The sequence below is a fragment of the Emydura macquarii genome, unplaced genomic scaffold (assembly GCF_026122565.2).
Source record: "Emydura macquarii macquarii isolate MOO-44397 ecotype Brisbane River unplaced genomic scaffold, CSIRO-AGI_Emac_v2 contig_587, whole genome shotgun sequence".
Classification (NCBI taxonomy): domain Eukaryota; kingdom Metazoa; phylum Chordata; order Testudines; family Chelidae; genus Emydura; species Emydura macquarii.
The window spans coordinates 54,428-67,956 of record NW_027130724.1 but is presented as its reverse complement, the minus strand read 5'-3'; the positions used below and the strand labels follow the sequence as shown (position 1 = coordinate 67,956).

Genomic DNA, 13,529 nt, shown 5'->3' with positions numbered 1-13,529 from the left:
GGGGCCATGGCTGCTGTGAATGCTGCTGAGTGTCTGCTTGAGGAAGCTACCTGTCCCATCTGCCTGGTGTATTTTACAGACCCGGTGTCCTTAGACTGTGGGCACAATTTCTGCCAAGCCTGCATCACCCAGTTCTGGGAAGGATCAGGGCCAAGCAGCTTCTCCTGTCCTCAGTGCAGAAATGCTTCCCCCCATAGGAACTTCCGACCAAACAGGCAGCTGGCAAACATTACAGAACTAATCAAGCATATGTTCCAAGCAGAGGGAAAACCAGGGTGGGGGGGAGTCTGTGAGAAACACCAGGAGGCTTTGAAACTGTTCTGCAAAAAGGATCAAATCCCTATCTGTGTGGTTTGTGATAGATCCCAGGATCACAGGTCTCACAAGGTGATTCCAGTAGAGGAGGCTGCCCAGGAATACAAGGTAGGAAACTGCTTTCTATTGTCCTGATCTAGGTGTATTATCTTTACATACTGACTTTTTAATATTACTTTTATATTGTTTCTAGTTGCATGTATAGCCCCCTGTCTAATGCACCTTGGCATTTGGATATAGACTCTGACTGATATAAGGAGCCACTAGTATTATCAGTCCTAAGCATTCAAAACTCATGAGTCAGGCCTCCTAACATCATAAGATTGGCTCAGAAATCATGAGATTTAAAAATAATAAATGTTGGGTCTCTTTATTTCCCTTCTGGTTTTTGAGGCTTTAGGGTTCTTGTTTCCAAACTTTGGTCCATGGACCTGTGGCCTAGGAACACGTATTTTTGTTTTTAATGAAAGCTGAAAGTCTCACATATTCACCTGACTCCAGGAACTGGGGCTTTAAGAAAACCATTAACTAGTGTGAGACTCACAATACAACTATGAGTTGGCAACACTGAACCACATACATTACTAGAGACGAACCTGATCTTTTCCAGCAGCTGATAGATTCCTGGGATGCGTGTTAGTTTTCCTGTTGGTTTAATAAACAGGATAGAGCTAAAGCACAGGTTAAGTGGAAACCAAGCAACAGTGTAATGGTTTTGTTTTGTGGGGGTGGGGAAGACCAGCCCAGAAAAGAAAAACCAGATTGAACCATTTTCCTTCACTTCCTTTCCCTTAGGAACATATCTGGGTCCATCTGAAGATTCTGAAGAAACAGAGAAAAGCTCTCGTTGCATTTAAATCACATGGAGAAAAGGAACGCCAGGAGCTGCTGGTAGGGGCTATTGTCACTTAGGGCAAATTCAAATAGGGGCAGTTTTATTACTACCCTCTGGGCCAGATTGTACCCCCTTGTTCCATCCATGGAAGGGAATTCTACATATGGATTTCACCCCATCTGTGCAGAAAAGGGGAAGGTTTCAGCAGCCCAGGAAAGAGTGGCTGGATCAGGGCTGGGTGAGTCACAGCAGCCCTTCCACTAGCCTTCTGGAGATTATATAGGAAAAAGTCCCTCCTGTCCTGCGATTAATCTGAAGGCTGGCCTATACTGAAAACTTACATCAGCATAGCTAAGATGTTCAGGGGTGTGAAAAATCCACTCCCCCCGAGAGATGTAGCTATGCTGACCTAACCCTTAGGGCAGACAGTGCTAGGTTAATGGAAGAATTCTTCCATTGACCTAGATACCGCCTCTTGGGGAGGTGGATTAACTACTGCGACGGGAGACCCTCTTCCGTCACTTTAGTGAGTGTCTACACTGAAGTGCTACAGCTGCGCAGTTGTGCTGCTGTAGAATATTAAGTGTATTCAGACTCTGAGTAGCATTAGAGGAACAGTTAATAGCCTACCTTCTGTGAGATGTTAATACTGCTTTATGCTTTTGTGCAAAGGTAAGCTCCCATTATGTAGAAAAATATTTTATGGAGTCACTTAGCTGCAGCTCCTTGTGTATTTACATTTGATTTGTTTTTAAAAGGGAAGATGCACCAGAAACCATGGGAGTCACTGACTCCTGTCATATGACAGGGCTGTTTACTTTCTTGGACCTGACCCAAATCACGTGACTAGGACAAAGAAATAATGTTTCAGTTGCTCCCAGCAAGATTCCACCTCCACCCAGTTCAAATTCAGGCAAAGGCTATAGTCACTGAAAGCAAAAGTCACTTGAAACTGATTGGTGGCCTGTGCAAAATAATTTGGTTTATTTCTTAGTAACAAGAGATGTGCTCACAGCAGAAAAGCCTTCAGCACAACTCCAGAGATGAATTGCTAGAGCTAATCAAACCCACTGGTAACTGGGGTTTCACCAAAATGGAAAGTTTCCACAGGAAAATTTTGTTTGATGAAATTATTTGATTTTTTTTTTTTTTTTTGCAGCAGGAAAATTCAAAGTCAAATGAAACTAAAAAAACCTTCATTTTGTTTCAAACGGAATATTTTGTTTCAGTTTTTGAAAACTAATTTTGAGTTTCAATTTCCAGATTTGGAGTTAGGGGGGCTCCCCTTTCTTTCCCTTTTCCTGCTTTCCTTCTTTTTCCACTGGAAAAGGAGGAAAAAGGAAATTTAAAAAAAAAACTGTGTATGTGGGGGTGGGGGAGAGAGTATAGTGGGAGAACCTCCATAACATAATTTTTGGTTTTGAAAACTGAAACAAAATAAAAATTGCAACTGAAAATATGATGAAAATTCCAGTTTCTGTTTCTTGATTGAAAAATGAAACATTTTTGTGGGTAAAAAAGTCAGGATTTTTTGATTGGGGTAAAATTTTCAGATGTGCTTTAGAGACCTACGTCCTGTTTTCAGAGTGTTAAATTCCTAGGTCCCTTTGAAAAATGGGCCCTATGCTCTGTGATGGGATGCGGGGTGCATTCCAAACCAGTGAGGTATCCCTGGGTATCTCACAAGGTTTGCTGCTGTGGTTCCCAACCTGGGATGTCTACAACCAGCCTACAAGCATGCAGGTCACACCCTCACTGTCTGTGTGCTAGACAGCCCTGGTTCAGTAGCCCGGACCCTAGCAGCCTGTCTACAGCCCCATGGCCCCACTCTGGCTTCTACCAGCCTTGATTACTACTTGCAGGGTGACCCCAACACATTCCCAGTCCCGAATTTTCCCCAAACCATGTGCTCTGTAATGTCAGTCCTTTCCTGGACAGTTCAGAGAAATAATAGGGTTCGTCTGTGCCTCTAAATGCACAAAGCCCCCCAGCTTGCCACATTAACTGAGAGTTAACATCCAATCCAATTCAAACACAGCACTAGTTGTTTGGATTAAAAAAGAAAAGAAGATAGGATTTTAAGTGAATTCAAGTAAGAGGGATAAAGTTAGAAAAGGTCACAAGCAAACAAAAGTGAAAACATGCATCTAAAAGTCTAAAACTTAAACTATCAAGGAACAGTCGTTGTTCAAGATGGCTTCTCTCACCTATATTCAGTTCCCAGAGACTTCAACTCCCCCTACCCCTCTTAGCATGAGTTCTGGCCTCTTGTGTCTGTCTCATGATGGATGACAAAGATGGCTTCCATCTTTGCTCATATCTTCCAAAGTTCAATGACTTTGTTTCGAGAGGTGGGATGACCTCATGCTGTTTTCCCTTCTTGTGGGCTTCCCATCCTCCTGATGAGGTCCGTGTAGATGGAGCTTCCATTGTTTCTGGTCACATCTTGCTTAATTTCATTGGAGACAGGTAGATAGCCATGACATTCCCTCCTATCTGGGGGGAAAGCCTGTTTTTTCCCTTTGGTCACAGACTGGAAAGCCTAATATCAATGAGTGTTCATAATTCCTTATGTAGTGTTCCTACATATAATTCACAATAATATTAATCACCAGTGTGTCATAGGCTTTCAGAAAAAACCTCACTCTGTACACTCTTATAATATAGGAATGTTGCAGGCAATCAGTTGATGCAATTGTGTATCACTTGAAGTTTAACCCCATCTTTATAGATCAGTAAACCTTTGAAACAGATTCTTCTGAGGGTTACCTCTTGAAGTTGTCGAGGAAAAATCACTCTGCTATACTTTAGAGTTGGATCGAGTGCAGCTTTAATTGTGACACACACACACATATACAAAATACTTTAGCTAAAGGGAAGCCCAGGCAGCATGTCTAGATGCTGGACACTGGAACTTCGCCTGGCTACTAAAAACAAAAGGCTTATATAAGGGTTGCTTAGGTTCAGTCACATGTTGATCGCATAGTGGAATTTGATTAACAGTTTATGCTTAACAGGATAGACAATCACAATGCACAGTGGGGCACACCTGATGCCCTCACAGGAACACCCAACGAGTCACTTGATTATACAATGTAGTTTTCAGGGACCCTGGCTAACACCCGAAGATGGGTGATTACACAATACCTGTTCAAAAAAGCTAATTTGTATGGACTGAGTTTCTATGGGGCCGGTAAGACAAAGGGGGGCAGGTACTGGGTACTTATTGAAACAGGTGAAGTCTTGTTCACAGACTTCAATAAGGCTTAAGGCTCATAACAGAGAACTTGCATCTGGGGTGTGGTTCAGAGACCTCTTGTGGGATTTTAGCATCTTTATCATAATTTCAGTTGAGGCATTCTATTAATGGTTTAACCTGGGGCTTCTATTTCAGTTTCAGGCTACAACTTCAGGCCAGGCCTTCTATGACCAGTTTCAGGCCAGGCATTCTATTAATCAATTTTATGATTAATTCTTTGATTCCACAAAGTAAAGTTAATTCAAGCTGTGAGAAAGGCGACATGGAGTTCGGTGGTGAAAGAAGATCCATGCTCTTTTTTCCCGATGTGTTAGCTTAATAGCTTTGCTTACCTAATATGTAAAAATGGACCTTGATTGTCTTTGCCTGAAGAGTAGGCTGGTCAGAGAATCAAATACACATTCCTTTGTCTAAGGCAGACCTGTTTACCAACTCCCCCCTGACATATCTGATTTAAACACACATTAGTCATAATTCCAGCATAGATCCATAACTTTTTTAATTCAATATTTTTTGAATCTTCGTGCATACATCATGCAAGAATATTAATGATCAACGAGGTATTAGTTTTCAAATGATACCTCACAAGGCATATGATGTACAAAGATTATTCCAATAGTGTACACGGTGTGAATACAGGGTGCTTAGTTTCACAGGCTCCCAAGTCACTTAGGACCAGATTTTCAAAGGGATTTAGGCATCTAAAGATGCAGAGGGGTGCCTATTGGGATTTACAAAAGCACTTATATAGACTAGGCACTTATAGAAGTTAGGAACCTAACCTGTTAGGCACTTTTGAAAATCCTGCTAGGCACTTATCTGCATCTTTAGGAGCCTAAATACCTTTGAAAAGCTGACTCTTAGGGAAATTTACCTCCCGGTCTACTAACTGCATACCTCGCCTGCCATCTCAGCAGAGAGAACAAGTACTGAACAGGTCATGGAGAGGGTGGGTATGGCTATACTGGCAATCAGAGGTGTGACTGCTGCCTGTGTACGCCTCCCTGAGCTGGCTTTGATCTAGTTAGCATGGCTAAAAATAGCAGTGAAGCCATGGCAACCAGGGTTAGTTGTCCAAGTATGTCCCCAGGGTCCCAAGTGGGTTTGTACTCAGGTGGCTGGCCCGTGCTGCCACCCATCCTGCTGTGGCTTCACTGCTATTTTGACCAAGATAGCTAGATTCAAGCTAGCTCACATACGCCTACACAACCAGCAATTACACCTCGGATTGCCAGTGTAGACATGCCATGTATCTCCTCGAATGGAAAGTTCTTATGTGTTGGAGACTGTCACTGCCCAAGCCTGCACCTGTCTCAGGCCTTGTCTACATGGGGGAAAAGTCCTGGCTTAGCTATAGCAGAATAACTGATTAGTGATAGCTTTTCCAGAATAACTCCCATGTATGGACATTCTGTTCTGAAACAAAAGTCACTTGATTGCAGAATAATTACTCCACTTCCAAAGCAGAGTTATTCTGGAATGGCTGTGGTGGAATAGTTGTTCTACTATAGCTATGCCAGTTAATTTTCCCATGTAGACTAGACTTTAGAGATTGGCATAGGATTTAGTCCCCTTGAGCTAACAATCTGGCACCTTTCATCAATGCTACCATATCACTTTAAAATATATTGGATATACTGCTTGGAGCCCAGTTGCATCACACGGATTAGTAGCTCATATCAATGGTACTAAGGATGGAGGAGGAACCCATAGTTCTGATCTTAGTGTGGTTTTTCCTTATTCATTGATCTTCTGTTGGAAGGGAAGTAGTAAGGATAATGAGTAGCCATAATGCGTGTATGGGAAAAAAACCTAAATACGCATAAGGGAAGTGACCACATTGTAGAGGAATGGCACTGGCATGGAGGCACAGGCTGCTCCATTGCATTACAGCCAGACTTGTACGTATGAGCAAAGAAGCTGTTTTCTCTTCATTCACCTGATTAATTCTTAGTGGCTTCAGCTAAATTCACAAAAGACTTTCTGAAACATCAGGTAACTTTCATCACTCCCAGGCATTAGTTATCAGCGTTTCTGACCTGCCCTTTCCCTGTGTGTGTCTGGTTACAACAGCAACAGACAGAACGTGAGAGGCAGAGGATTGTGTCTGAATTTGAGCAACTGCATCAGTATCTAGAGGCCAAGGAGCGACTCCTGCTGGCCCAGCTGGGTGAGCTGGACAAGGAAATCTTGAAAAAGGGGAATGAATGTGTCACCAGATTCTCCAGAGAACTATCCCACCTCAATAGCCTGATCGGTGAAATGGAGCAGAAGTGGCAGCAGCCAGCATGGGAATTCCTGATGGTGAGACTGTGTAACAAACACCCCAGATCCCTGCATAGGAAACGGGGGCGGGGGATTCTGCACTCTCTGATCAATTATGCCACACTTATTGCAGTGGAACCCATCAATAGTTACTTTGCTTTTGGAGTGGAGGGTTTGGGCCCTGATCCAAAGCCCACTGAAATCCATGGATAGTCTCCCATTGACTTCAATAAGCTCCAGAGCAGGTCCTCAGTGATCAAGTTAAACCTCCACATCTATATTGGACAAAACAACTTGCACGTCCGCTTCTTTTGAAGTAAGGTGGAGAAAAGATCCACCAAAAGACTAAACCCCAAATTTCACAAAATGAATGACCGGAATTGAAATTATAGACTACCTACTCTAGGTTGTTCTCTAGCGCCCATCAACAGATACCCAAAGACTGTACTATTGGTCTGTACTAAAGTTACCAGCTACAGGGAAAAGCCCATAAAACACAACAAACTGGTTTTGCATTTTCGTCATGGCTGCTTAGTTTTCTATCTTCCACCGTCTTGTAAAGACATATCAGAGCAGATCCTCCACTGGTGTAAACTGGCATTGCTCTGTTGAAGTCAGTGGAACTGAACAGATCTACACCAATTTGGGATCTGTCCCATTACTGAGTGTATTCATTTTCTACTGTTTATGTCACCGTCTTTTTGAAGCTTGAAACTGCTAAAGCAAAGCAACTCCCCCAGCACAGGAGGAATCCTTGGTCTGTGGAATGACTTTTCTTTATTTCTCTTTGTCCTCTAGGATGTCAGAAGCACCTTAAGCAGGTACGTGGCTCCTTCTCTCTCACCCTTATTACCCTCCTCTTTATAACAACTTCTTATGTACTTGAAGACTGTTATCATGTTCCCCATTCAGACTTTTCTTCTCCAGACTGCACAAACCCAGGTTTTTTTTCAATCTTTCCTTATAGGACATGTTTGCTAGACCTTTAATCATTTTTGTTGCTCTCCTCTGTGCTTTCTCCAATTTGTCCAAAAGTGTGGTGCCCAGAACTGGACACAATATTCCAGATCAGGGCTGTATTATCCATTAGGCACAATAGGCACAGTACCTAGGGCCTACGAAAATTTTTTTGAACTAAAATAAAATTTATCCGAAAATTTGAAAAGCAAACGATAAAATCAAAATTAATATCTTCTTAAATTAAATATATTTATCTAAGGTACAAATTACTATTATATTATTACATATATCCATTGTAAATTTAATTCTGTGACAAGATTTAAAATTTTCTAAGCTTTTAAGGAATATGGTTACAATATTAGCAAAAGGGAATGCATTAAATACAGGTTTCAATTTTGAACAATTTTTATTTGACATTTTGCTCAGAGTGGCATAACTAGGGGGCCACAAAACCTCGCAATTAATGTGGCTCCAGACGTTAAAATCAAATTAGTTATTTCGGTCGAGGGGCCTATGAAGGCAAGTGTGCCTAGGGCCTACGAAGGTCTTAAAACGGCTTTGCTCCAGATGAAACCTTATCAATGCTGAGTAGAATAGAAGAATTACTTCTCGTCTTGCTTACAACACTCCAGCTAATACATCCCAGATCAATGTTCTCTTTTTTCTTTTTTTTGCTACAGTATTACATTGCTGTTGACTCATATTAATTTTGTAATCCACTATAACCCCCAGATCCTTTTCTGCATTACTCCTTCCTAGGCAGTCATTTCCCATTCTGTATTTTTGCAATTGATTATTTCTTCCTAAGTCTGGTACTTTGCATTTGTCCTTATTGAATTTCATCCTATTTATTTCAGACCATATCTCGAGTTTGTCAAGATCATGTTGAATTCTAATCCTGTCCTCCAAAGTGCATTCAATCCTTCTGGCTTGGTATCACCCGAAGGTTTTATAAATGGTACACTGTATGCTGTTATCCGAATTATTTATGAAGATATTGAATAGAATCGTACCCAAGACCGATCCCTGTGGGTTCCCATTAGATATGCCCTTCCAGCTTGATTGTGAACCATTGATAACTACTCTCTGAGTACACTTTTCCAACCAGGTGTGCACCCACCTTATAGTAGGTTTGTCTAGACTGTATTTCCCTAGTGAGTTTATGAGGTCATGTGAGATAGTATCAATAACCTTACTAAAGTTGAGATATATCACATCTACTGCTTCCCCCCATCCACAAGGCTTGTTACCCTGTCAAAGAAGGATATTAGATTGGTTTGACATGATTTATTCTTGAGAAATCCATGTTGACTGTTACTTATCACCTTATTATCTTCTAGGTGCTTACAAACTGATTGTTTGCTCCATTATTCTTTGGGTACCGAAATTAAGCCGACTAGTTTATAAATCCCTGGGTTGTGTTTATTCCTATTTTTATAGATAGGTACTATATATTGCCCTTTTCCAGTCCTCCGAGATCTCTGCAGTCCTCCACAAGTTTTCAAAGATAACTGCTAATGACCCAAAGATCTCTTCAGCCAGGTCCTTAAGTATTTTAGAATGTATTTCGTCATGCCCTGATGACTTGAAGCCATCTAACTTATTTAGGTAATTTTTAACTTGTTCTTTTCCTATTTTGGCCTCAGGTCCTACCCTGTTTATACTGATGTTCACTACGTTGGTTGTCTGATCACTACTAACCTTTCTGGTGAAAACTGAAACCCAAAAGGCATTTAACACTTTGGTTATTGCTGCGTTTTCTGTTATCATCTTTCCCTCCTTATTGAGTAAAGGGTCTACTCTGCCATTGGTTGTCTTTTTGTTTCTAATGTATTGTAAAATGTTTTCTTGTTACCCTTTATGTCCCTATCTAGTTTAATCTCATTTTGTGTCTTCACCTTTCTAATTTTGTCCCTACATGTTTTTTTAATATTCATCCTTTGTAATTTGACCTAGGTTCCACTTTTTTTGTACGACCCTTTTTTGAGTTTCAGATCATTGAAGATCTCCTGGTTAAGCCGGTGTGTGTGTGTTTCTTACCATACGTCCTATCTTTCCTACAAGTGGAATAGTTTGCTCTTGTGCCCTTAATAACAGGGGTGTTGGAACAGTCTGTATAGTGGGGGTGCTGAGATCCATTGAACAAAACAGTAAACCCTATATATGATGGAAACCACTTCAAACCGGGAGGCTGCGGTAGCACCCCCAGCACTCTTAGTTCCAGCATCTACATTTAATACTGTCTCTTTTGAAAAACTGCCAATTCTCCTGAACTCTTTTTCCCCCTCAGCCTTGTTTCCCATAGGACCTTACCTACCAATTCTCTGAGTTTGCTTAGGTCTGCCTTCTTGAAGTCCATTGTCTTTATTCTGCTGGTTTCCCTCCTACCACTACTTAGAATGATCTATTCTATTATTTCATGAAGTAACAATACGTGTTTCTCTTTAGATGCCAAAGGAAGGAAGTTCAGTATCCAGTGACCTTCCCTCTTGAAATGAAATGGAGAGCCTGGGATTTCTTTAGAAAAACAGTATTTCTCCAAGGCATTGTGCAGAAATTCAAAGGTAATAAATGGCCACTTTGGGTCTCTTCTAGTTCACCCTCTATGGCTCTGAGGGCAGAGAAGGGAATCTCACAGATGAAGAGGGAAGGATACAGGCTTCAGACATTTAGGTCATTATTAGTCACTGTCGTTTAATAATCTCTGGTATTTAGAATAGGAGCCAGAACCCTTTGTGTCTGGTGGCACCCAGTGAATTATCTGTAGCAAAAACTGTTTGGATGCATTTAAGACTTTATTCTACCTGGATATTGTTCACAGACAAGCTTACATGTTTAAGAAGTTTCTGGATCTGGGTTGAGGGGTGTTCCTGACCCCCTAACAGCAAAATCTCAACAATATAAGCAACATTTTCAAAGCCTGATGCCTGTTTCATAGGCAGAACCCCACAAACTGACATTTCTGTGCCCCATATCGGTGACCTTGCTGGTAAGCTCTGATGTGGGTGTGCAATTCACCAGCAGGTGTGCACTGAATTGCTAACTTGTTTGCGTACATGCTATGTTTATCCCACAAAGCTTTTGGGGTTAAGGCACTTTGGAAATATGCCCATAAATCATCTAATTAAGAAAATAAATTCCTGACTTAAAAGTTTAAAAAAAAAAAAAAAAAAAAAAAAAAAAAATCTCATGGCAATAATGTGATTCTGGAGAGCTATAGAGAAAACTTTCTGCTATTAAAAATAATATAAATGTCTGAATCCAGGTGCATCTATTAATCTTCTGTTTGTCCCAATCCATGAGAAATTCAAGGACATAATCTCTTTCTTGCTTCATGAATCTGACAAAGCCAAAAACACTGGAAGCTGTTTCTTTTAGCATGGAAACAGTATTGATTCACTAAAAAGATCTGGGACACCCTTTATATTAAGGGAACACTTATAAACAGCTTCTGAAGAGTTAATAAATACATATTCTCATTAACTGTCCTAATTGATACATGTTCTAATTAACTGTCTAATTAAGAGTCCAACAGGTTGATAGTTTGCTTATAGCCCTCCACAATATCTTCTAGTGATGTCTTTACAGAGGGTTAAAACATGTATTCTCATATCTATTATATGCTCACAATGCCAATCATTTATTAATTCTTTACATATTTATAAATGTGCCCTTGATAAAAAGTGTAATCAAGGTCTGCTTCCTCATGTGGGCCATACTCTCTCTTATAACTAAGTCATAGCCACAGGAATCTCCGCACAACTATGATAGCACAGCCTCTCATCTTTTACCCTTTTCTCTGTTTAGTGTCTCTGTCATCAGAACCGGAGTTGTATAAAGGTAAATTTATGGGACTGAAGGGGCAGTGAAAGTTTTCACATGTACATAGACCCAAATCCAGCAAATACAGACGTGGGTCCAATCCTGTAAGATGTATGATCTATGTAGGCAGATCCCTGCCCTCACTTCAGTGGGGGTCTGCCTAGCCCTGGGAGTTTGCCTGAATCAATCAGCTAGCAGGGCAGGTGCCAGACTTCCTGTCCTCTGGCTTACATGGCAGAAAGAAATTAGAAATCAAGCTAAATGGGCTTGCGCCAATGCACTGTACAAGGTACTGGGGCCTACTATACTGTATACAGACTGGCTGAGGAGGAGAAGGGGGCTGCCATACTGTATACAGATGGACATCTCTGTTTCTCTGCGGTGCTTCTCCAGGGGGCTGGGAAGGTGTGGCAGTTTGGAGAGCTGGGCCAGGTTGGGGCCACTCCTCTCTAGGGTTGTGAAGAGGTGAGGGTCTGGCTGAGGAAGCTTCTCACTAGGAGATGAAGGGGGGGGGGGGAGTTGAATAATGCACCCTTCCCCTCTGCAAGCCTTCCACTTGCCCTTCCCCCTTCAATGGCAAGGATTTCTCCCTGGGGCCCCCACAGCCCCGCCCTTTCCCATCCCTGCAAGGAACAAGCCCTGCCCAAGCACTGAGCACTTGCTCTAACGCTGCCATCCTCTCCCCTCTGCAGCAAATGTGACCTTGGATCCAGAAACAGCACACCCCAGGCTTGTCTTGGCTGTGGATGGGAAGAGCGTCAGGCTGGGAAAGAAGCCTCAGAAGCTGCCCAGCACTCCCCACAGATTTGATTGCGAGCCCTGCGTGCTGGGCTCGGAGGGATTCACCTCAGGGAGGCACTATTGGGAAGTGGCAGTGGGGGATGAGGGAGGCTGGACTGTAGGGGTCGCCGAAGAGTCTGTGAGGAGGAAGGGGGAGATCAGCCTGGACCCTGAGGAGGGCATCTGGGCCATGGGGCAGTATGAGAAGCAGTACTGGGCTTTCACCTCCAGCGTGACCCACCTGACCCTCAGTAACTGCCCCCGGAGGATTCGGGTTTATCTGGACTATGAAGGGGGGTGGGTGTCATTTTACGATGGGCAGAGCATGGCCCCAATCTTCACGTTCCCAGCCCCCATTACTGGGAAAATCTTCCCTTTCTTCTGGCTCCCATCACGGGGCTCATGGATAAAGCTATGCCCTTAGGGAAGAGGACCAAATGCCTTTGTGGGACTCTGCCCTGGCATAAGGCATGTCCATGGCTCCACATGCCTGCCACTGATGCTATTCGCCACCCCTGCTATGTCTCCTCCCATCCCTGTCTGTGTGTCCTTATCCCCCAGGCTACCAAGCCCCCAACACTCTCCGCATTCACATCCCTCCTACAGACTCTGTTCTTCCGCAGCACCTCCCCCGGAGCAACAATAATGTTAGCCAATCAATCACCTGATTTCCTCCTCTTGGTTCCCCGACCTGCATCTCTGTTAAAGCGTAAGCACCTTGAGGCAGGGATTGTCTCCATTTTGTGCACTGTGCCCCTCCAAGCACCTCGCTGATGACTGCCCAGTAATGGGTTTGATTCTCCCCTCTATTGTACCAGTGTGCCCCCTGGATTTCCCTGGAAATAATTCCACTTTATGCTGGGGTAATGGAGCACAGAGTCAGGCCCAGTGGGGCTGGAACCACTGTTGAGCCCACCTGAGCTTGCCAGAGCCAATTTTAGCATTGGACACTAAGCAGTGAAAGGAGGAAGGGGGCTGGGAATGAGGTTTCAGCCAGGGGAATCCTGCAGCCTATGCTTTGTCTCTCTCCTTCTGTTTGGTTTTCTGCTATAAAGCAATAAATAACATCAGAAGAATTCTTGGATTTCAGCAGACACCTCGTGTTAGGGTGTTGCAAGGCAGGAATCACTTGCACAGTTCTGTTCAGCTTGGGTAGAAACGTTCCCCGTCAGCACCAGAGCTAACCTACCCATTTGAATCAATATTTCCTTTTCTGGTGAGTTTTAGGTGGGTGGCCAAAAAAAAAAAATCAGACTTTACGGAGAGATTTTCAAAAGCACAAATGGGAGTTGG

At 42.8% G+C, this 13,529-nt stretch overlaps 1 protein-coding gene across 1 annotated transcript; it reads left to right on the top strand.

Moving 5' to 3' along the window:
* On the top strand, positions 1-13,485 carry LOC137148017 (zinc finger protein RFP-like). Its single transcript, XM_067540427.1, has 7 exons — positions 1-423; positions 1,111-1,206; positions 6,483-6,713; positions 7,473-7,495; positions 10,083-10,198; positions 11,442-11,474; positions 12,149-13,485. Exons 1-7 carry the CDS (start codon positions 7-9, stop codon positions 12,658-12,660), a joined length of 1,428 nt encoding a protein of 475 aa, XP_067396528.1. The 5' UTR covers positions 1-6; the 3' UTR covers positions 12,661-13,485.
* Positions 13,486-13,529: the final 44 nt, after the last annotated feature.